The 22,917-nt window shown below is 39.4% G+C and overlaps 1 protein-coding gene across 3 annotated transcripts; it reads left to right on the top strand.

Moving 5' to 3' along the window:
• The first annotated feature begins 1,968 nt into the window (after positions 1-1,968).
• On the top strand, positions 1,969-22,092 carry elovl1b (ELOVL fatty acid elongase 1b). 3 transcript variants are annotated; one of them, XM_058072544.2, is made up of 9 exons: positions 1,969-2,125; positions 14,325-14,427; positions 18,670-18,764; positions 19,082-19,272; positions 19,336-19,416; positions 19,931-19,987; positions 20,071-20,176; positions 21,072-21,208; positions 21,289-22,092. In XM_058072544.2, the coding sequence occupies exons 3-9, from the start codon at positions 18,695-18,697 to the stop codon at positions 21,616-21,618; spliced, it is 972 nt and encodes a 323-aa protein (XP_057928527.2). In that variant the 5' UTR covers positions 1,969-2,125; positions 14,325-14,427; positions 18,670-18,694; the 3' UTR covers positions 21,619-22,092. The 3 variants fall into 3 exon arrangements, with proteins under 3 accessions (XP_057928527.2, XP_057928521.2, XP_057928526.2); XM_058072543.2 differs by lacking the exon at positions 14,325-14,427 and adding an exon at positions 15,920-16,009 and having other exon boundaries at positions 2,000-2,125; XM_058072538.2 differs by lacking the exon at positions 14,325-14,427 and having other exon boundaries at positions 1,971-2,125.
• Positions 22,093-22,917: the final 825 nt, after the last annotated feature.

Genomic DNA, 22,917 nt, shown 5'->3' with positions numbered 1-22,917 from the left:
CAGTCAAAAGGAATTATAGCGCGTATACTCTGCAAGTACGATTCGTTTGATTAAGTGTGAACACAATCATCTGAACTGTGCATCAAACAAGCACACAATACTGCACACATGTACTGTATTTTTATTTTTAAGATAAGTCTTTCTAGTCCTGAACCGCTGCACACAAAAGGGTGAGATTTGGCCAAACCTGTGATATTATTTTTCTGGCATATACATGGTGGCACTGTTTGATCCTGAAAAATTAGATGGGCATGCCATTTTGCACAGGGCTCAATGCGTTCTATAAAACACCCTGACTTTCAAGTGTTAAGGTGTATTACCACCAAATTTGGTACACACTTTTGAGGGACTACAAGCTCGTGTGTGTAGAATTTTTCCAACATTTGTTGAAAAACATGGCCAACACAAAGCAAAATGTCTTTGCTGGACTTAGCAACTAACCGCCCATAAGTCTTTGTCATACACCATTTATATAATGATGATATAACTTTGAGAATATCTGCATTACATGTACGTATGCTAGCATGTGTTCCAAAGCATGTTGACCACGGTCAAAGTCAAATGTTTGGTGTTTTAGAATTCTGGATTGACACTTGACGAACACTTGACTAATAATTGTGCACACAAGTGTATTTGCAAGACTGAATTGACCAAAACACTGCTAAACACCATACAAGGAAGGCATATAGAGTAAGGAGCCAAAATGTTAGGCTATGGACATTTTTTGTTATACTGCAATTCAGGTGCCTGATAAGTCACACCAATAATGGAGGTCACTACTATGTGCCACTTACAAAAGCAAAACATTCACGTTCCGCATTAACATCAACACAGCATTGTTATTGGTCAACAGTAAAATTAAACCTGGAAAAAAAATGCTCATCTGTCAGTTGAGGCTCTGTTTTTTATCTAAACAGCATCCAACTGACATCCAAAGTAAGCAGGGTTTATACATTGTCTTTGTTAAACATCTGCCTGAGCCACTGTTTGACATGTACAAGCAGACCCTTATCTTCACTTCAGATCAGGATCAGGTTCAGGGATTGTAATGACAACTGAGTTGGCCAGAGGGCTGTTTGGCTCATAGTGTGTCTTTTGTATACGCTACACAACATTTGCGTCGTGGATATATTGCAAATTCACTGATTGATTTTGCATGTCCCCATTCTTTGTATGTGCATCCAAAATTAACTGATTGGGTTTTAACTGACTGGGACTGGCTCCAGCATGCCCGCAATCCTTGTGAGGATAAGCGGTAAAGAAAATGGATGGATGGGTTTGAGTATTTATTGGTACTTTGAGTATTTAACAAACAAAATGCATTTTTTAAATGTGCATTAATGTCACATCCTTAAATCAGCCTAAAATGGCACACAAAACGCCCCTTGGGACAACAAATGTCCCACTGAGAGCCATTTATAATGACATTTTTCATACAACATCCCACGACAAAAAAACTCCTTGAAATGTATTTTCTGTACACAGTACAGAATTTAAAATTAAAACAATTACAGTATGTGTATTTCAGGCTGTAGTTATAGTTGACTAGTTGAAAATGAGAAAAAATACTAAAGGAAGGACATTTTTCTGAGCAGTCACATTCAAAGCAGATGACAGTTTTAAAAGACTGCTTTGTTTAAGGGGTGGGGATGGGGAATATTAAAAAATAAGGCAAGCAGTTCTTGTCCTCGAGTGTGAGTTTTTGCTTTAAAGGTGACAATAGAGATGATAATAACGAATGAAAATCAGTGGCCCAAGTACAGTTCAAAAGAATATTTAACTTTTTTTATTTTAATTTTTTTCGCTGCTTTGGAGAATCTGTTATTATCTGTCATCTGCGTGTCATTTAGGGAATGCCTGAGGGATTTTAGAAAAAAACCGAGCCCTTATGGATGTATATGTTGTCAGTTACTGACGTCCAAACAAGGCGACTAAATACGCAAAGAGGTGTGGATTCGTGACTCCACCTTTCCTGCTCCATCAAAGGCTTGGTTGGCTGCTTGGGGGCTGCAAGATTTAAGCGGAAATGAGCAACAAGTCAACCTGAAACCCGCGTCTGCTGGCGGCATTAAAAGTCGTTCTCCATTCATCACTTCACACCGGTTATATTTCATCCTCCGAACAAGTAAGTATAAAACCTGCACAATATAGAGACTCACTTACCGATTTAATTTCACTTATGCGTCGTGTAGTCGTTAAAACTTGTTTGCCGCTTTGCTGACGCTGCGGTCAATGTGGTCTTGAGTGTTGTCAGGCTTTATGATTATTATGATGATGTGTGTGTGTGCATGTCAGCTTTGAGCCATGGCATGTCGTCATAGGTTGCACTTGCAGCCGCACACACACGCGCAAAGATTATCACTTTGTTGGTACTAGTGTCATGCATCTCAATAGTTATTACTACACTGCCTTTGTATACGCGTGTGTGTGTGTGTGTTGATACAAATAGCATTTTAAGTTCCATTCTTAATGGTTTTTTGGTCCATTAATTTATGTCAGTATTATGATAATACTGTTAATAAAATTGGTTCCCAGTTGTCAGTTTTTATCTTACTGTTGTTGGTTGTGGGTAATACAATTTATGAATTTATGTGGTGATACATGATTTACTAGTGCAGTATTTCAGTAAGCTTTTGTCCAGAGGGGGAACCAAAATCAAATTTCTGTCCGATGCTAATAAGTTTTGGGGAAACTAAAGTCGAGAAACTTTTCCTGTATAGTGGCAACATACAGTGTTGTCTAGTCTTCATGCATTTTCAATGTGTGTTAATGTATGTCAGACTTTACCAAATATAAGGTTTGGAAACCAATATTGGGTCTGGGTTGGGTTTTTTTATAAAATCAGCAAAAATCAGATTTTTCATGAGCTGAGATAAAAAAAAATCTATACACAAAAGGCCTATCGCTCAAGTATTGTTCACATATCTGTGTTAGTGAACATTCACGATTCATAATCTCTCCATCTCACAGGTGTGGCATATCAAGATGCTGATGAGACAGCATGATCATTGCACAGGCACGCCTTAGTGTGGCCACAATAAAAGGCCGCTCCAAAATTTGCAGTTTCAACTGTATTGTGTGGGTTCAGAGCTGTCCGAGAACCAATCAGTATCGACTGTGACGACCATTTTCCTCAAATACACACTGATCCAGAGCATCCCAAACATGCTCAGCGGGTGACATGTCAAGTGAGTAAGCATACTTTTAATGACAGTTTGAAAATAGCAAGCACATTTGGGATGCTCCAGATACTGAGTGTTTTTCGTACCACCCACAATGCACTTAAACTGCACACTTTGGAGTGGTCTTTTATTGTGGCCAACCCCCGGCACACCTGTGTAATAATCATATGTTTCATCTGCATATTGTTATGCCACACAAGTAAAAATGATGACTACTCACTAACACAGATTTCGTCATATTTCCCAATGTAATTTGAGAGCGAGCGTTGCATTTTTTGTTGAGTGTAATTGGGAGTAAAATGCTGCAGGGCTGTATTTTCTTGGCAAAAGGTGATTTTACATGATGTATTTGTTGATGTTAAATTTTATTACGTTTGAAACCAAATTTAAAATGTTCTTTTTCTCAGAAAAAGTAATTCTACATGTACAATTATTATTTTGCAAGAAACCAGGTCAACAAAATCGTTCGCTACTTTCCCATTCTTGGTATGTGGTGTGTGATACAACAACGTGAGTCATGGTGCGCTCACTCAGATGACATCACACAACGCACCACCTTAAGGTAGTGTGTGATTCCGTGCTGCAGGTGTGATTCAACACTTAATTGCTTCAAATGGTAAGGCTGTCATTTAACCCTAACTGTTTCTTTCATACGAGATGTTAGGTCATTGTTTTTCTTATTAGCGGTAATATAAGCCTTTTAAGCAAAGAGTTTTAAGCTTGGATTTACTTGTGATTGTTGTGATGTGTATGCATCACTTCCGTGCAGGTTTTCTTACAGGCTTACTATAAATGCAAGAAAGAGCAGAAAAATCAGAAAAGCAAAAAAAAAGTTAGTAACCAAATGCCTTGTTTTTTTTTGTGAGAAAACACATTAAGGAATCTCACTTTTTCCTTTACCTCATGTCTTTATCACACTGCATTCCCAGACAGTTGGGAAGCCGGGCCAGCTCTGCAATTTTCAAATCATAAAAATACGTTTTCCGGAGTGAAGTTTTGCATAGTGTGTACTGTGCTGCCAGGGGCTGTTTGGTCATGGTAATCTTGCCGTTTAACTGCTACATTAAACCATTGTGCTCAAAGTTAACATTAGATTTTGTTTTTAGCAGTTTTTAGCATTAGTTATTTTGCTTGCTAAGCAAGGTAATTCAAAGTGGGCAAATGTATTTTCAGCTACAACATTAAAGCGCCTATGGTCTTGTCACAAGCAAGCAAAACTCTGTTTAACAACAAATGGTGCACAGCTAAAGCGAGAGCGGGATTTCTGTTAAAAAAAAAAAAGTTTCAATTCTGGACATATTAATGGAAACCTATAATGGCTATTTTTGGCCCTTTGTATTGAGTTGTGTGTCGTGCTACACACGATATGTACAGAAAGCTTTGTAGGTCTTCCAGAATCTGCACCTATTCAGCTGTATTTCCTTGGCTTTCCAAAACGGTCTGTTTTAATTTATTCCACCCACGGCCACTCCACAGGCCTACAGCTTGTACTCGGGCACGCCCATTCAGCCAGTGGCTTCTCACAAGGCTCATCGTGATGTCGCACTGAGCCAGTATTGCAAAAAAACATCCCATCCCAAACTTTCAGGGCTCACTTCCAAATAAGCAAAACTCATTATCTGAAACTTTGGCATCGTATAACACGAGAATACAACATTCTAACAACATTTATAGGTCAAAAAAGTTGAAAAAGCGTAATAGGTCCCCTTTTAAGATGAACGTACTGGAATGTGCAGACAGGCTTTCAGATAAAGCTGGCTTGTAGCAACCAGCTACCGTTTTTGTCTTATTTTGTATAAATTCTCTATTTTGAGCCGATACTGCATCTTGGAAACTATAGCCAATTTGTACCTCTAACTTCTGGTGGGCATTGTCTGACAAACATTGTGTGGTTGAATGAGAGACTGTCAATACAGTTTTATTTCCTGTCACCGGAAGTCAAGGCAGGAGGAAGTGTGTATTTACTCAGGCCAGTCAAGTCCTTTTGTAATATGATAGAGATTGGTAACCAATTTAGTTGACTGGGTGTTAGAGGCTAACTGCTTATTGATGTTTTATTGTTTTACAGGGATAGTCTACAATGTGACTAGTTAAATATTAAATACCAGTGGTCCTAGAACGGATCAGTGCAGGATGCCACCAAACCAACAATTATCAGAATACAACTTTCCAAGCAACCACAACAACCTTAAAGTATAGATTGTCCAAATGAAACAAATCATTGTTATTCTTGACACACTGCATACTTGTTTGACTGTACCAAACACCAACTGTGTAATTGTAGGTCAGTCTGTACTCGTGCCTCATAACTGCGACTTGGTTGAACCAGTTCCCATGTAAACAAAGCCAGCGTAAGAAATTGTCATCTTTTTTTTGGTAATGCAAATCACAATGACCCGCATGACTATGCTCATGTTTCTTGGCAAGCATGTCCATATAAAAGTCTCATTTCTTGTCATTCACTACTAAAAGCCTCATTTTTGCTAAGCAAGTTGTCATGTCATTTCTTTTTTATATTATATCAAAGTTTATCTATCTTTAAAATGGAAAGAAAATGACACACGACAGTCCAGTCATTCCTGTCATACTGAAAGCAATGTGTAATGCCACGCGTCTACAAGTTACTTTTTATAATTGCGTTTTCTTGTCCATGACTTCATCAGGGTTACAATGAATTGTGCAGCCTTGATACTTTTACATTATGGGAGCTTACCTGTACCCTTCGGCCCTGAAGAAGGTACAGTGACATCATGCTAGCCCACTCTGTTGTGTTGTGCCTTAGTGGCAGTATTATAGGCCACAGTCTCCACCTGGCTGCAACAGCCCTCGGTCCCCTCGGATAAAATGCGTCTTCTTACCAACAGCAACATGCCGAGAAGACTGGAACCTCCAAGGTCAAACACCACCAAACAACTCATCCAAATGGTTCTGAGAAAACATGAAAATCACACCAAACTGCCATCATGCTAATTTGTTTATGCTTCTTTTTTGGCTTTCTTTACACAAAATAATCTGTCACTGGGTGAAAGTATTGCTCTCTCCTTTGTTCGTCAGGTCAGACGTCAGACTTGATTGGTAGCTGTCTGCAGTCTGGCAGAGCAAAAGGGGACAGTGGCTGACTTTGAGACCATTTCAGAGGGTAGATAAGCTCGGTTTCATATGCAAGATTGGCCGACACCCGATACCTATTGGGAAATTCGGAAAATAGGTCAATCTGCTTAGTAATTTACATCTGGGTGCGACACACATCTATCAGATGGCATTATTTGTAACTAAATACAAAAATTAGGTGAGCAAAATTATTGGAACCTATCTGCAGTACGCCTGTGACCCGTTGACATAACCAAACATTTGCATTCTTCTTTTGTAATGCTTGTCCAGGTTTTGACCACAGCCTCTTTCATTGTTGTTTGTTTTGTGGGGTTCCTCCCTTCGGTCTCTTCTTAGACATGTAAAATGCAAACCCTGTCAAGTTTTAAAGGGATAGTTAGGAATTATATTGATACTTTCCAACCTGTCCTCTAAAGATTGTTGATGTCATGGGGAGTTGTTTTAGGTTCTTTCTTTACAGCTTTGACAATGTTTCCGTCAATAACTGCTGATGTTTATCTTTGTGTACCTGTTTGACGTCTGTTACTTAGTACACGGCAGTGGCTTCTTTCTTCTTCAGAAAATTCCAAGTGGTGGTAATGGCTATGAAATTGCTTCTTTTCCACCCAGAGATACTCTTATTTCATGTTTTTACCTCTAAATGCAGTCTCCAGTCAAAACCTATCCTACCCAATCTGAACTGCAGCGTAGATATTCAATGCTATTTATTCACTGTCATGATAATTATCCTACAAATAATTGCCGATCAACGATATTGTCAACATTATCGTAAACACTCTTGTCCAGCCTGCTTGGTACACACAGAGAGAGAGAGAGAGGAGGAAAAGAAACACACATGCACAGGCCAGCAAAATTATCGAGTTCATTTTCATTTATCGTGCGGTTAATGGATTTGATTATTGTGACAGGCCTAAATGGGACACATCTGGGCAACAAAACACACATGTCCGTCACATGTCCGCTCCAATACTTTTGCTCACATGAAAAATGAGTGGGTTCAAACAAAAGGTGCCATCTGTAAGCTGTGCATCACATCCATGAAATAAATCTGAAAAGTTGATCTCAGGTCATGTTCATCTTTTAATGTCAAACCTAAAATGTCTACAGCAAAAATACAGGAATCGGCCTCACAGATGGAAGAACATTTCAATGCTCTGCCACTCACAATGTGTTTTTGGCATAGATAAAGATATTTCATAGGTGGTGAATACTCGTAAATCATTATTGAACTGAAGTGAAATTGGATAATTTCCTGCAGCACACCTAATAAGCTCTAACTGCAGTGGTTGAAAATGACCGTTGGTGTAGCTCATTGAGTCTGATGCATTCAATGCACATGGCTTTTTGCAGTACTGAGGTGAGTAGAAAGGCAACATTTGTCCAAAAATGTCAAGACTCTGAGTAGTATTTTCTTGAGTGACAGGAATTGAGATTAGTCTATCATCCATTCATCTCTGGCGGCGCACAGCCAAGTAGCAAACTTAAGTATGAGGCTTTAAGTATTTACTTGAGCTAATTGGATGCATTACATTGCACTCCAACAATTTGGTTTGCATTACGACACCTGTTTTACCGTTCCGACAACTTGCACTTCAACTTTGCCCTACATTGCAGTGCTGACATTAGCTCATCAAAAGACAATTTAACTAATTACCCTCCACCACCACAAAAGTTTCTAGCTCTTTGGTTTTGCTCTTTCAGTTTGCACCATCCCACTGTTCAGGATGCAAATTGACTGTAATGCCATCGCCTGTATTGCGGCATGAGCTCATTCATATGGATGCAATGGGATCTGTGGAAAGTTCCAGAACTGTGAGGCATTGGTGAGAGACCTGTGGGAAGGCGTGGCATGGATAGACGGGTGAAGGTGAAGGGTCGGCTTTGTCTCAACAAGGTAGAGGGGTGGAATGGGGGTGGGGGGTGTTGATATTATCCACTTCTCTAACACGCCCCAGCAGCAGCAACAGCACCACACGCCCCCTCACCCAAACACAATGAAGCAGAGGAAGTGTAAGCATGTTGGAGGTGTAAACATGTCCGTGCTCAGGCTAGTCTAGCAACATTCCCGTGCTATGGGGGGCTGACAGTACTTGGTGGTTATCTACTGCTCCAGTAATTATTTTGTTTTTGCCCCATGTGGAGAAAAGTGGAACCTACAAGTTGAGCGCCCTAAAAAATATCATACAGAAGTTGTATAAAACTTGAAAATCTAAACATCCCAAAAATGTCGACATGCCTTTTCTTTATTGTTGTTTGTATACTTTCCTGCCGACTTACACTACCGGTCAAAATTTTACAACACGGCAATTTCTCTGTAGGAAAAATCTACATTTTTAAATTTGACAATTTGTGGGGTTCTAAAACTTTTGACCGGTAGTGTACAGTACCTATTGAGGGTGTCACTGTACATGTATTTGGTATCTGATTTTTTTTGGTATGATACAGAGACATTTCAAGTTCTCACACGGAATAAATTGAGTTAGGGACAGGAAGGGAAGGGGAAAACCTACTGTGCAGCCCAAACAAGGAGAAGCCAGAGCTTGAAAACCCACTTCTGTCATTAAAGTCTCCTGTTTGGGAATACCATTGCTTCCCAGTGAAGTACGTAAACAGATAAAAAGTGGATAAGATGAAAGCGCTGTTCAGGAGACATACGAAACGAGCTACAGATTGGAACTATCAGTTCTGCACTTTACTTAAAGCAAAGTAATTCAGATTACTCAAATTGTTACTGTTGACAGCAATAACGGAACACTTGTAAACTATATTGTTTTTTTTCATCTTATTTTTTGAAGAATTACCTGCAGGGTTATTTTGGTCATTTTTAAACATCATAAAGCTCTTTAAAGAAAAGCTAAGCACTTTTATGTCATGCAATTCGCTCTATGACTGTATCAAAAATGAACTGAACTGTGACCTTAAAATGAGGTTTGTGCCAAACCATATGAACTAACTCTTCCTGTTCCATCTCCATTACTAGTAATGTCAACGGATGCCTACGTTCCTTTAGTTGTATTTTACTGTTCTTCACTTTTCTCTGGCATGGTTTCCCTTGGTGCATTTATCTGTGATCATCTCAAACTGCCACATGACCCGAGCAGTCTTTCTTCCCGAGCTACAACGTCACAATACAATTTGTACAGCCTTTTTTGTTATCTGATCTTTTGTCACAAATATGACAGATGTCATATTCCAAACATTGAAAATAATTAATTGGAAGCAACTTGATAAATCATTATTTAGTAGATTACTTTTACTTTTAAAACAGACGTTAGATGTGTAAAAGAATCCCTAAATTGTAAAGAGATTATCATATGAAGTAAACCCTCACAGCGTTTCCTATTACACTACAGCTAAAGTGAGTTTGATCAACTCTTGGACTTCTAGAAGTTTTTTTTTTTTTCAACAACAAAGCAGCACAGCATGTTTGGTATGACATTGAAGGTTACCTGGAATGACACCTGCTTGTTATGTTCGTTTGGTCTTGGCTCAGTCTTGAGTCTTGGCATTCTCACTGCATCCTAATGCATTTTTTATCTTTTGCATTCAGTCACCCTCGTTCTGAAATAGATGACTGTGGAAAAAAACAAAACAATTTATGATTAAATACGGTTGTTTGTCTATTTGTGCCCTGTGATTGGTTGGCGATCAGTTCAGGTGTACCCCACCTCTCGTTCGAAGACAACTGGGATAGACTCCAGCATGCCCACGACCCTCGTGAGGATAAGCTGTAGGTTGGAAAAACAATCGGTATTTGCTTGTAGATAAAAAAAATGCAGTGCATTTTTTATTGATTTGTTTTTAGTTTAAGGAGGGTTGCAAAAGGTTAAATAATTTCTAGAAATGTTACATTGTATGCAAGGCTACACAGACAACAGCTTACTCGGGAACTTGATAAATTGTTACTTATAGCTTGTGCTTTTGATTCTTAACACGGCCAAGCAGCGTTGAAAAGGCATCGGGCTTCAGCACAGTTTGGCAGATAGTCCAGCCTCGCCGATGTTCACAAAACAGTCCGGTATTTCTTTTTTCCACCTCGAATCTGCAACACCAACCACTTCTGCCTGATGCTTGGGAAGTTACCTTTCCCTCAAACATGAACAAACCTGGAAGCGATGCTAACACGGTTTAATCTTCGACAATCAGCAAAGCGGGGTGTGGGCAGCCCTACAACTTGTACCCGGGCAAGCTCATTCAGAGCCGGTGACATCACAGTGAGCTGGTGTTAGTAAAAAAAAAAAAAAAAAACACTCTGAAACCAAGTGTTTAGAGCCATCCCAAACTTCTTTTAGGGCTCGCTTCCAAATACGCAAATGTCATTATCTGAAACTTTGGCATTGTTTAACACAACAATACAACATTCTAACTACATTTATAGGTCAGAAAAGTGGGAAAGCTTCACAGGTCCCCTTTAACTGTCCTTCTGGGTCCTCCCGTGAAGGATGATGATGATGAAAAAGTGATTTCTTCAAAAAGCGCGTATGTGGGGGGAAAAAATCAGCCCTCAGATTCACAATCTCAATTCTAAGCAAGAAAATCATTGGATATATATTTCTTCTCCGTAGCCTAATCTGCAGTGGATTCAAAGTGTGTTTTTAGCATTTAGTGCTGGATGTCTCCCATGCTCGCTGCACTAAAAGTATTTCACATGGCTCAACAAGAAGCAAAATGTGTGCTTGACAGCAATGTCCAACTCCTTACACTAGTGTGGGAAATGATGGACATTCGTACTTTATTGCAAGTGCGGTGCACATTTCATGTTTGTCCTGAACATACCTGGCAAAGATCTCACTTTGATACAAAGCTTAATTGTATTGTTAATTAGCACTATGGCAGCATTGCAAAATGCTTAACTACACACCCAGCATGGCATAACACGTGCATTTCTTACATAAGGTCAGAGATAAGTCACTCTTGACTTAGGGAGATTTGAAGATGCATTTAGGGACACGCAAGGGTGTATCTGCAATACATCTTGTCTCTGGAATTTTACTGAGTTCTGCTTCTAGCAGCTTATCAGCGAATGGGTGGTGGTGAACGTGGACCAAAGAGAGTCATAGTGGCCTCCGCTTAGGCCAGTCACACTAGCAAACAACACAAAACAAAGTAATACTTTGTGTGTTCAGCGCTCATGTTCATATTTATTCAATTTTAAGTAAATTCATGCTAGCTGCCGGCTAGCATGAAGAGTGTGATCATATTGCCTCTGGAAAACAAACGCCATGCTCTTACTGTGGTGAGTTTGTTTTTTAATTTTTTATTTTGATGTTGTTGGAAGGTACTTTTGAGACTTCTGTTCAGTGATGTAGACACATATAGCATCTTTAACTACCGTTTCTTGCAGTTAGCCCTTAAATCCAGCAGTGCTCTCCTGACGTAGAAGTTCTTTGCCTAGTGTTTTTTTAAGTAGGTTCTTAAAAACGTAAGTATATTTTGCATTTTTTAAATGAGATGCCAAAAACGGCACACTTATTGGACTATTGTTTTTTTTGTGGATTCCCCAAAACAGCAGACATATGCAGGATCTTTGACTAGTATTTTTTCAGTAGATCCCTAAAAACTGCTGACAAAGGATCGCCAGCATTTAAAAATAAAAAGCCAAGTAAAGGAAAAATTTGGTCCCTAAAAACAGCAGAGAGGCTCTTTAGCATAAAAAACAAACAAACTCGATTTGTAAAAAACTAGGGATTCTCAGATCTGTATTTTAAGGTGCCCTTCAGCATACAAAAAATATAAATGCCTAAAAACGGCACACATTCTGGATAGAGGCTCTGGGACTAGCATTTTTTGGTAGATCCCCCAAAACCGCAGTCATACAAAAGAATGATTGACTATTATGTCAGTAGATCCTTAAAAACAGCAGGGTAGAGAATCATTACCATTTTTTTTTTAAGTCGATCCCTAAAAACAGAACACACAAGCACTACCGTTTTGCAGTAGGTCTTTAAAAACAGCAGTTCTTTGGTCATATAGAGCATCTATGACTACTGTTTTAGTTGGATTTGATGGCTTCATGATGGTTAATATTTATAGTTGTGAATTCTTTAATAAGTACTTTCTTACAAAATCCTCTTAATTGTCGTTTCCGCTTCCTTTTGTAAGGCATCATGGCACAAGGTGTTGGTCTCACAGAGCAAGATGACAATCATTTTTTTAAATGGTGTTGTCAGCGACCGTGCTGGAGGACGCTGATGTATATTGCTGTCAGGTGTGTTTTGGTATTTGGAGGAGGGGCTCTGGAGTGCTGCCACTCAACCACCTCCAAGATCCTCCTACCTACCCGCACCGCCCGCATCCAGACAGGGCTTGAGTGACGAGTCAAACCAGCCCAGTTGGTCCTTGCTCCAGTGCGTCTGTGCAAAGTGTCTCCAAGCACTCGAAGAATATTTTTACTTTTAAGTCAAGTTCAATTCTCTTTTGCTTGAAAGCATTTTAGCAATGTTTGAATGTTTGAACGGACTCTTTGCACATAAATCTTTTTCTGAATGAAATTCCAGCGTCTCCTTGTGCTTTGATCCTGAGAGTGGCCATTTAAGTTGACACACAGTCTCAAACAAGAGTGTCACTATTGGTATTAGGATATGACGACTACTAGTTTACTCATTTTGGCTGCTGACATCAGGGTGTGGCGGTGAGGTCATAGTTTAAAGAAAGAATTTTAGGCATTATTATCATACTGAGTCATCTTTTATCAATTGCCATCAGTTGCACTCGCCAGCCCTGCATAAACATCATGGTTGGTTGGTGATGGTGCCTGGCTCGAAACATGCAAAAAACACAAGGCAGTAATCATATTCAGAAGTATTTGTTAGGATTGCAAAATGAATTAATTTGTGGGAATTTGTAATTGAATGAGAAATTTGGAAATTTACACGCAAAGGGAACAAACTGAAAAAATTGTAACTCATGCTTGTTACACTTGCTGTAGTGTTGACAATGACCTCATCAGAGGAATTAATTTTGACTGAGCAGTTTACTCCTTACTGTTATTAAAACACTAGTTCTGTTGCTGGTGTCTTTAAAATATACTCGTTTTTCCTTTCCACTTTCTCATGCACTCCAAATCATGATGTTGCCCCCATAGGCTGCGTTCAAAATGCTTTGGAAGACATGTGAGCATACGTACATATGATATCTTCATCAGACAATGTTTAAGGGCTTATGGATGATAAGTTGACACAGGAAGGACTTACTTAGGAACAATTTTTCACTCAACCAATCTTACTCAAATTTTACATGCTCGTACATGCCAGTCCTCTAAATGTGTGAAACAAATTGCATGATGATTTGGCTGAACACATCAAAAGTTACAGGGAGTGTTTTGGAGTGCTGTGTGAGAAATTTCAAGAGTATCCCACTTGTAGTGGTCAAACAACAGCGCCACCACGTGGTGTATTTGTCAGAGAAGTCATAGCGCATGCAACACAGTAGGGGTGCAGGTTTCGGTTTTCACCTTTTTGTGTGCAGCAGCCAGGAGTAGAAGAGTTACACAAATAAGCTTGTGGCAGCCGAGGGCTTTTGCACAGTACTGTAACTCTCGGCAAGGAGTGGAAAGCAAACAACAACGGATGCCCTTCATGATAACAGACTCCACCGATTCCTCAACCGGTGCCTGTGAATAATAAGAATATCTACCCACCCTATAAAGAACAAACACTCGAGAGCCAGGTTTCCATGCAAATGTGTGCAGGGCGTGGCCTGGAGAGTCATTGCGGGTGTAAAGGAGAGATATTGGGTGGGAGTATTTTAGCTGAAAGTCGGGCGGTGGTCACAGAGGGAACATTTTATTTTGCATGTGTTTAAATACACCACACACACACTCTCTCTCTCTCTCTCTCTCTCTCGCCCTCTGTGGCCTTGCTCAGTCTCTTTCCCTCCCTCTCCCCCCTCTGAGCTCGTTATTCATCCACCTCCTCTGGGTGAGTCAGGGAGGGTGGAGATTCGGAAGACGGCTGTACCAGTCGCACTTTGTCGGTTGACTTTTCCATTCACCCCCTCTGCCTTTCTCGCCTTCTCTCACACTAACTGCAGTTTTTGCTGTACCAAGAGAGGCTCCCAAAGAGGATTCTTAACGCTGGCCTCAGTTTATTCAAGCTTGGAAGTCTGCTGCTTTGTTTTTGTTTTTTTTAATAAGGTAAGTCGCACAAGTAACTTATGCTCGGGCAGGGTATATTTTAATTGGTTTTATGATGAAATTGTCTAGAACTGTAGCAGAAGTTCACTTTTTGGCCCTTTTTTGTACTTCAAACTAATGGGTGTTCTGTTTTACTCCCTCATCCCTTCTTCCCTATTTGTTCATCATTAACTCTTCCCTCTTTTTCCATCCTGTGATTCATTGACTGAACAGGAAACACCCACTATGCTTTATGCCTCCATCTTTAGATGTAAACCAGCCATTTGTTGTCAAGGCTCTGCTAAAAACACACAACTCTCAGTGTCAATGCTTTCTGCCAGGGGAGGTCATGTGTCTTAATGTCATGCGGGGGTAAAATGCTACACAGTTGAAACAATTAGAGAAGTTCCTGTCCTTACTTCCTAAACTTTTGGTCCCAAAATATGTCTGATTTCAGTCTTTATTGGGTCACTTATTAGTAACTGATGTGGACTTGATTGTCGTTATGTGAACTGATTAATTCCATCTTTAAGCATTTGTGGCAAAATGTGAGTGCACTGCTTGTCTTCAACCAGCAGAGGCGCTGTTGATTCAGGACATTCTGCCATAGGTCTCATATTATAGTATTTTTCATAGATTTTTAAATATCTCTGAGGTCCCCTGTAGTGTATTTGAAGTGTTTCTGAAAATCTATTATATATGTAAAATTTGTAACCCTTGAATGGGAACAAGCCAGTTTGTGTCTGTAGTTTCAATGGTAATGAGCTGTGGGGGGGGGGGGGGGGGTGCTATTAAGTGCTATTAAGCACTTGATCCACTTTTTACTTATACACTAACTCTGCATGTTTAATGTAATAGATGCCATATATTACATACAACAATGTAACATTAAGATTAAGAAGTGGAACAAGAGAATAGCACTGTGAGCTACATTGCTAATATTACAATAGCAATACCTTGCTAGGTTAGCCTATTCGCTGAAGAAATACAAACTGACTGACAATGGACAGAGCTTTATTTTTAGAAGTGTAGCGAAGCCTGATTTCCTCATTTACAAAACTGACCTCTGTGAGGTTGTGGAATGTTCATGTCCTTGAGGACGGAGGCTTTTTCCTTCATGACTTCTTAAAACCCAGAACTTCAGAAGTGACATCTCAGAAGTTGTTTGGTGTTCATTTTCCTTTACTTCTCATCTGGGTCTCAGGTTACATACATAAACATTGCTTCTCCCGCCTTTTCTTCCTGGGGTTGTGAGACTTTTACACCTGATTCTTAAAAGGCCACACTAGTCGAATAGAGTGAGTTTGACTTGTAGATGGAATGCTAAAATGGTAAGTTGTCACCATGAAGCAAATGCCACACTGCTGCTAAAATATGTTAGGCAGGACTTAAAAGCATTCAGAATCATCAGTAAATGTGTTTTCTTCACAATTCAAACCAAAGGTGTATTTCCCAATGACCAGATGATGATTTAATCATCTGGTCAACTTAACTGTTCGGCATTTTTCCTCAGAACAAGACTTGTCTTCTGCACCCACAGACATGATGGTGCACTTGTTGAAAATGCCTCCAGGCTGGCTCAAAACGAGCCACAGCATTTTGTGTAAGATTTTTGTTAACAACAAAAAAAATGTCATTTATCTGATGTTGTCATTGTTTCATGCCACCATTTGCGATAAGGCTAGGACCAGGATGGAAAAAAGATCTCCTCATGAATAGTTATGGAAAGCTGCTCTCAACCTTTGGTTAACGTCCTGACTTACAGTAGTTGTTTCTCAAAGTGTGCTCTCTGGACTGCTGGTGGTTCCCTAGGTAATTTCCATGATGTCCTTGAATAAGTGGATTAGAACACAAGCCTAATTTATTCAATACTGGACAGGTAATGTTTTATTATCTATGGTAAAACTTGCAAATTTTGACGCATTGTCACTGTTTTAGTTTCTGGAGTTTTTCCAAACCATTTAGAGTAGCAAGTAAGCCTATTGTTTTCATTTGGTTATTTGGAGTGTACCTGGTATGTTTTATTGACCCTTTTCCTGAAATAGTTTGAGAAATACTGGCTTGGGAAATGCACAAAAGCAAGTGGTGGTAAATCATGTTGCATTTTCTACGCAAAGGAAAACGCTTAATTGCAAAACATGGGGTATGCAAATCCAAGGGTTATGAGGTTGTTTTTTCGCAGAACACTGGTCACAGTCTTATTTGTCATGTGTTCAAATTTGGTGCTTTTGTTGTGGTATTCAGAATCTCAACATTGGGCCACAAAAGACTTCTACCTGTTTCTGCTTCAGTTTGGACGACAATATGCCTTTTTTTTTTTTTTATCAAAGCGTTGATAAAACTAATTTAGCAGCTTCAGTTTCAATTCTTTATGTACTGTATCATAAACAATTGCTGGATACCCAGTGGGATTCATTGTGGTCGTCTGTGATCACACATTTCTAGTCTTCTTGGAATCCTCATTGAACATCTAATTGCACACTTTTTGGGGATGTTTTTGTTGTATACGGCTAGACAGTGGAACCTTGGTTAAGCGTTATTAATCCATTCCAAACAGGGGTGTGAGGGGCAGATGCAGACCTGCCACTATGTATGAATTTGAAGTGTCATTTCAACCACCGAACACAAATTTGAGCAAGATTGATTGAAAAGCATGGCCACTGTCAGTCGCAACATCTTTGCAAGGACATTGGGCAGGTCTAAGCAACTAATTGTCCATAAGTCATTGATCATTTGTCTTATGATTATAAAGCTTTGAGGATATCAGTATTACATGTATGCTTGCTTGTCTTCCAGAGCATTTTCACCACAACTCATAACTCATTTCATCACAACTCACCACAGATCAACTTATTAAATAAGTTACAGTTTGTGAAACAGAAAAGGTGACTCCCTGTCCAGTGAGATATAGAACATTGTGATGGATTTGAATATTTTGGTCTATTTGATTTATATGTTGTACTTTGTAAAACATTTGTTTCCTTTTGATGCCTCTTTGTGGAAAAATGCATCGCTGTAGGCTTTTCATTTCTTTTTTATGTATCCTATCCAAAAGTCAATACTTCCCCTTGTTTGCTTTTCCCCAACCACCATGGTCTCAGCTTGTAATGATATTGGCTGAAGGAGGGATTGTCATTGTTGATTGTACATCAAACAATGGCGCTCTCAGGGTCCAGTTTCATTGCACGGCACGCCCTGTTTGTCCTCATAGCCTACAGGGTTTATGCATTTGACATTAAGCATTTAATTTTCAATCTAAACCACCCTGGCAACATTCCTGCGTGTATGCTCGCCATATTTCTAGCAATTTTTGCATTTATGTTCCCACTTTTGTCTTGGTTTTAGCAGTAGAGGAAGAAGAGAAACACAGTGCCGGCTGGCTTCAGGGTGAGGAATGCCGTCCCACTTCCCTGAAGCCCCTCCTACTTTGATGTCAGGCCATGTCAGATGAGCTGGGATTTTCATTGGGATTTTTTTGTTTTCGAGGGAGGTACTCCCTACTCGCCTAAGTCAGCTTTGGTAAATGACATTACTGTCGAGCTGAATTAGGGATTGTCCCAAAATGAATCTTCTGACTTTGGAGGCCTTTTATATTGGACTATTTGATAATGATTTAGTTTATTTCAAACATGCTTCACAAAGTTGCATTAAACCGAATAACATGTTAACGCTTGCACAATTGAACATGCCTGAAAATGAGTAAGAAGCAGCAGCTTGTTTAATCCCTTCTACATGTCTCAGCAGTTGATTCTGTGTTTTATCATACTCTATTTATTCATGGGACTTTTTAATACAGAAAGAATGTGTAACTCTAGGTTAAGAGTTTGTAGATATCCGTAAGATACCAAATGAGTTTGTAGATTCTATAATAAAAGAATAAGTACAGAGTAAAACCCGACAGAAACATTGCTATTCCTAGATAAATGTATAACAGATGATGGATTACCGGTACTAAATGAATGATTAATGCAGGATAAAATGACGCCAGACACTGTGGTACTTCCCTCATATGGCCTGTTCCTTGTTCAGAGCTGTCAGCATGTTAAGAAACTTTTGTCCACACCAGTTTACTGTTTGATTTCTTAATGTCTGTTGAAATTCCAGTGTTGAGAAATGATTAACCACTATATTAATGAGGTTATTAACTTGTCAAGTTTATGCTAAAAAAATAAGGAAGCATGTTTTTTCCGAAAACTTTGTATTTTGGGGGTGTAATCAACTGTTTTTGGGCTGTAATGTAATTTATGTCTTTTTTTTTTGCAGATAACAGGCTCTTAAGATCGCAAACATGCTTCAGGAGATGAAGGAGATTGGCTCACATGCCATAGACATCTATGACTACCTCGTGGCGGGAGTTGGTCAGTCCTTTTTTTATTTTTATAATAAAATAACCAAATACAGAAGTATGGTTATTTATACAACATTCATAATATTGTCGACTTGCATTGCACCCTCTACTTCCTTTATGGATGACACACAGATTCATTTATTCTTGTTGATTCAGCTTCAACTCATAAAGAACAACACGTCAGCTAAGACCTGCGTTATTCTGAAACAGAAACTAGAGACTTCTAGAAACTTCCAAAGATTCCTCCACCCCTTTTTAAACATATTAATAGTTGGTAATGAAGTGTAGTGACATTCCCATTCCTAAACCAGTCTTCTCCTCCCCCAGATCCTCGGGTGAAGGATTATCCACTGATGCAGAGTCCCATTCCCATGACTATAATTTTGCTGTGCTACCTGTTCTTTGTACTGTACCTGGGCCCTCGCATCATGGCCAATCGGAAGCCGTTCCATCTGAAGGAAACCATGATAGTCTATAACTTTTTGCTAGTGGGGCTGTCCATATACATTGTCTATGAGGTGAGTATACATTTGGCTGTTGTTGTTCTCCTCTAAAACATATCTAAACTTTTTTTTTTTAAGTTCATGATGTCTGGATGGGTTACAACGTATACTTGGCGATGTGATGCAATCGATGTGTCTGACAGCCCTCAAGCAATGAGAGTAAGTCACTGCTTTATTGCCAATACTTGTGGCTGCTATCATTGGTATAATTGTGACATATTTTCATAATGATATCACAAAACGACAATTAACTACCAGTAAAATAGTAGCACTACCACTAAATGCTCCAGATAAAGCCTCTATTCAATTGACCAGTCTCCTATAGCCGTTTGGTGTCTGGGTGTGAAAGCAGATAACCGCCAATGTCTCTAATTAGCGCAAGGTCAAAAACATTGGCATCAGCAGGTTTGGCTGTTGGCGCACTCTTTGTATATGAAGTTCAACTATCATGAGTGCTCAGCATACATCAGCTTTATTTACCTCTGCATGCACTTTAAAATATAGGTACCACTGCTCAGCTGTCTGTGTGAAACTTGTGTATGATATATTTCCATACGGTTTACAATGCACTCATCGGTGCTATTAATGCTAGCTCAGCAGTTCCTAACCAATATTACAACAGTAATCATAAGTGTCGTGTTGGATGGCTCATAAAAGTCTCTCTGTCCTTCAGATGGTTCAAGTGGCTTGGCTGTTCTGGTTCTCCAAGATCATTGAGCTCATGGACACAGTAAGTCATTAAATGGGAAGATGCATTGTAGGTATGTTGTGGTCGCCTACGATTCAGTTTTTGTTTGTTTGTTTAAATGACAGCTCTTCTTCGTACTGAGGAAAAAGAGTGGCCAAATCACCTTCCTGCACATCTTTCACCACTCCTTCATGCCCTGGACATGGTGGTGGGGAGTTGGCTATGCTCCTGGTGAGTGCACGTCTGGCTTCCTATTACTTCATTCTACCAATGACCAAGTAACGGCTCTTTTACGCGTTGTTTTATGACAACCTACCTTGTCCATTCCTCAAGCTACTGTTATTAGAAGTGCTTTAGTGAAAATGTAAGTCTGACTTTCCCTTGTTATTGTTGGATATTTAATGATAATGGTTTACCGGTAGTTCATTTCAAACATGCAAAGTTACATTCAAGAACATCATTACACTTAAACATGTCTGTAAGGGAGTTGGAAGAAGCCTGTTTAATCAATGTTTGAGAAAATGTACCAGAATGTCCAAACACAGACACTTTTTCAGAAATTAATATCATCCTAAAAAGATGTTTTTTTTTTCTCCATTCAACTATCACACTGTGTTTAGATTGAGCTAACATTATTATTAAGATATGCCTTTATTCGTCCCTCAGTGGGGAAATTTGTATTATTGTTTTTGTTAACATTATTTTTTTCATAACGTATCGATTATATGTACTAGTATACATTTCTAGACCCACAAACTATGACAAGTGGTACCAAACAAGCTTTCCTTCCTGTCACACACACACACACACCAGTGACCTGGCAACACAGAGTACCACTGGATAAAACATCTCTCAAAGGTTGTTAGTGAATAATAGATGAAAATGTTAAGGTCAATGAAAGAGTTGTCAAAGAACTGCCCAGCAGCTAAGAAGTATGATTCCTTTTTATTACAATCTATTGCTAGTTGTTGTTTTCTTTTTTTTTTATGAATGGGAGGTGTTGCCTTATACTGGGGTCAATACAGTACTTAAAATTAAGGGACTCAAGTGGAATACCATCTATGCTAGGGATGTTTCAAAGCTAAATTCAACTTACATGGTTGTCCATCTTTGCTTTCGCCTCCAGGTGGAATGGGTTCTTTCCACGCAATGGTAAATTCATCCGTCCATGTCATCATGTACTTCTACTACGGCCTTTCTGCCGCCGGGCCTCGCTTCCAGAAGTTCCTGTGGTGGAAGAAATACATGACTGCCATTCAACTTGTATGTTCGCTCTTCAGCTACGTCAGTGAGTTTAGTTGCAAGTTTAGCTTGAGGGGTTCTTACTGGTTTCTTGTCAACAGACCCAGTTCGTCTTGGTGTCCCTCCACGCGACTCAGTATTACTTCATGGACAGATGCGACTACCAGTTCCCGATCATCATCCACTTGGTGTGGATTTACGGCACCTTTTTCTTCATACTCTTCTCCAACTTCTGGGTGCAGGCGTACGTTAAGGGCAAGCGGTTGCCCAAGCAGGGCGTCCAGCCATGTCAGAACGGCAAAGCCGCCATCTACGCCAACGGCAAGCACCACGAGAACGGCGTCAAGCACGGGATGGCCAACGGTACCAGCAACGGCTCAGCCCACCTGGAAAATGGCAGTGCACCTATGGGCAAAATGAAGAAGGCCTAAGATGCCTGTGAGGAAACGCCCAGAAAGTATGACTTGGTCAACTTATCAAAGATAATTTTGGCAATTTTTCCTGTTTTTAGTTTAATATGACAAAACATAGGGAGATAATATGGTTGATGACTGACTTCCACAACGGGGATCCCACATTTGTTTGGTTACAGTAGGTTGTCTCTTTTGAGTTTTGGGGAAACTTCTGTTGGGCACAATGCATGAAGAGAAGATGTTTTGAATGTTTCATCTTCCCTGATGTTGCACAAATTTAATACCACACTGGTCCCCCCCTCCAACTTCTCACTACTTATGACCATTCCCTACGACATAATGTACAGAAAACTTGAAAATACTTTTTTTTTGTAAATAGTTTTACAACAAACAAAAAACTAATTGTACTGGTATGCTTTCTACTTTCTAAATTGTCAAGTTTGTGTATTTAAAGAAATAAAATACCAATAAAACCTGTTTTAAATGATCTGATACACATTGCCTCTGTGTGTTGTGGTACCACACTAGCATAAGATTGTACAATAGTAGCGCCATCACGTCGCCCAACAGCAACATTGTGCTGTGTTGCCACAGAGGAGAATCATTTGCTTGTCTTGTGCCTCTTGACTTAGGATATGCAAAGAATGCGGCGCTAGTAGGAGTTACACAACAGATGCATTCTGCTTTGTTTAAAGGGAGGGAAAAACGTAAGTCGGCAACAGAATGACAGGAATGACACCCTCTCAGTTCAGCAGGTTCATTGACAAAAAGAAGGCGTTAATTGCGTATTCGTTGCTATAATTAACTAGCAAATATTACAGTCAACTAAAAATCATGTATCTATTTTTTCTTTCAATATTAAAAAATGTGTGTGTATAGTATATACAGTAAAATAAATCTATACGTACATTGGATGCTGTCATTTTACAAATTAAGATTCACTGTCCTAATATGACATTCCCTTGATAATGTCAATGTCAAGGGATAATTCCAATTTAAATATTCATACAAATTTCTACTTGTTATATTTTTTTAACTCTTGTGTTTGTGTTACACCAAAGTCCCCAATGAGTACAGTAAAATGTTTTAATAATGAACAGACTAAAGCAAGCTATTCTTGCGAGCTAAACAAGCTAACTAGTTGTACATGGACTCCATGTTGTGCTACGGAGAAGCTAAACATAAAAATAAAACAAACACAAATTACTAACCCACTCTACCTTTTTGGGCCCAATTATTTTTCTAAATTGAAAAACACAAGTTTTTACCTGTTATTTGTAGATGAAGTAGATAAAGTTTTTGCTTTTCCAGGAAAGG

The sequence above is a fragment of the Doryrhamphus excisus genome, linkage group LG4 (genome assembly GCF_037039965.1).
Source record: "Doryrhamphus excisus strain RoL-2023G ecotype Guam linkage group LG4, RoL_Dexc_Guam_v1.1, whole genome shotgun sequence".
Lineage (NCBI taxonomy): Eukaryota > Metazoa > Chordata > Actinopteri > Syngnathiformes > Syngnathidae > Doryrhamphus > Doryrhamphus excisus.
The sequence above is the reverse complement of the archived record's forward strand: the minus strand, read 5'-3'. Positions and strand labels throughout refer to the sequence as shown.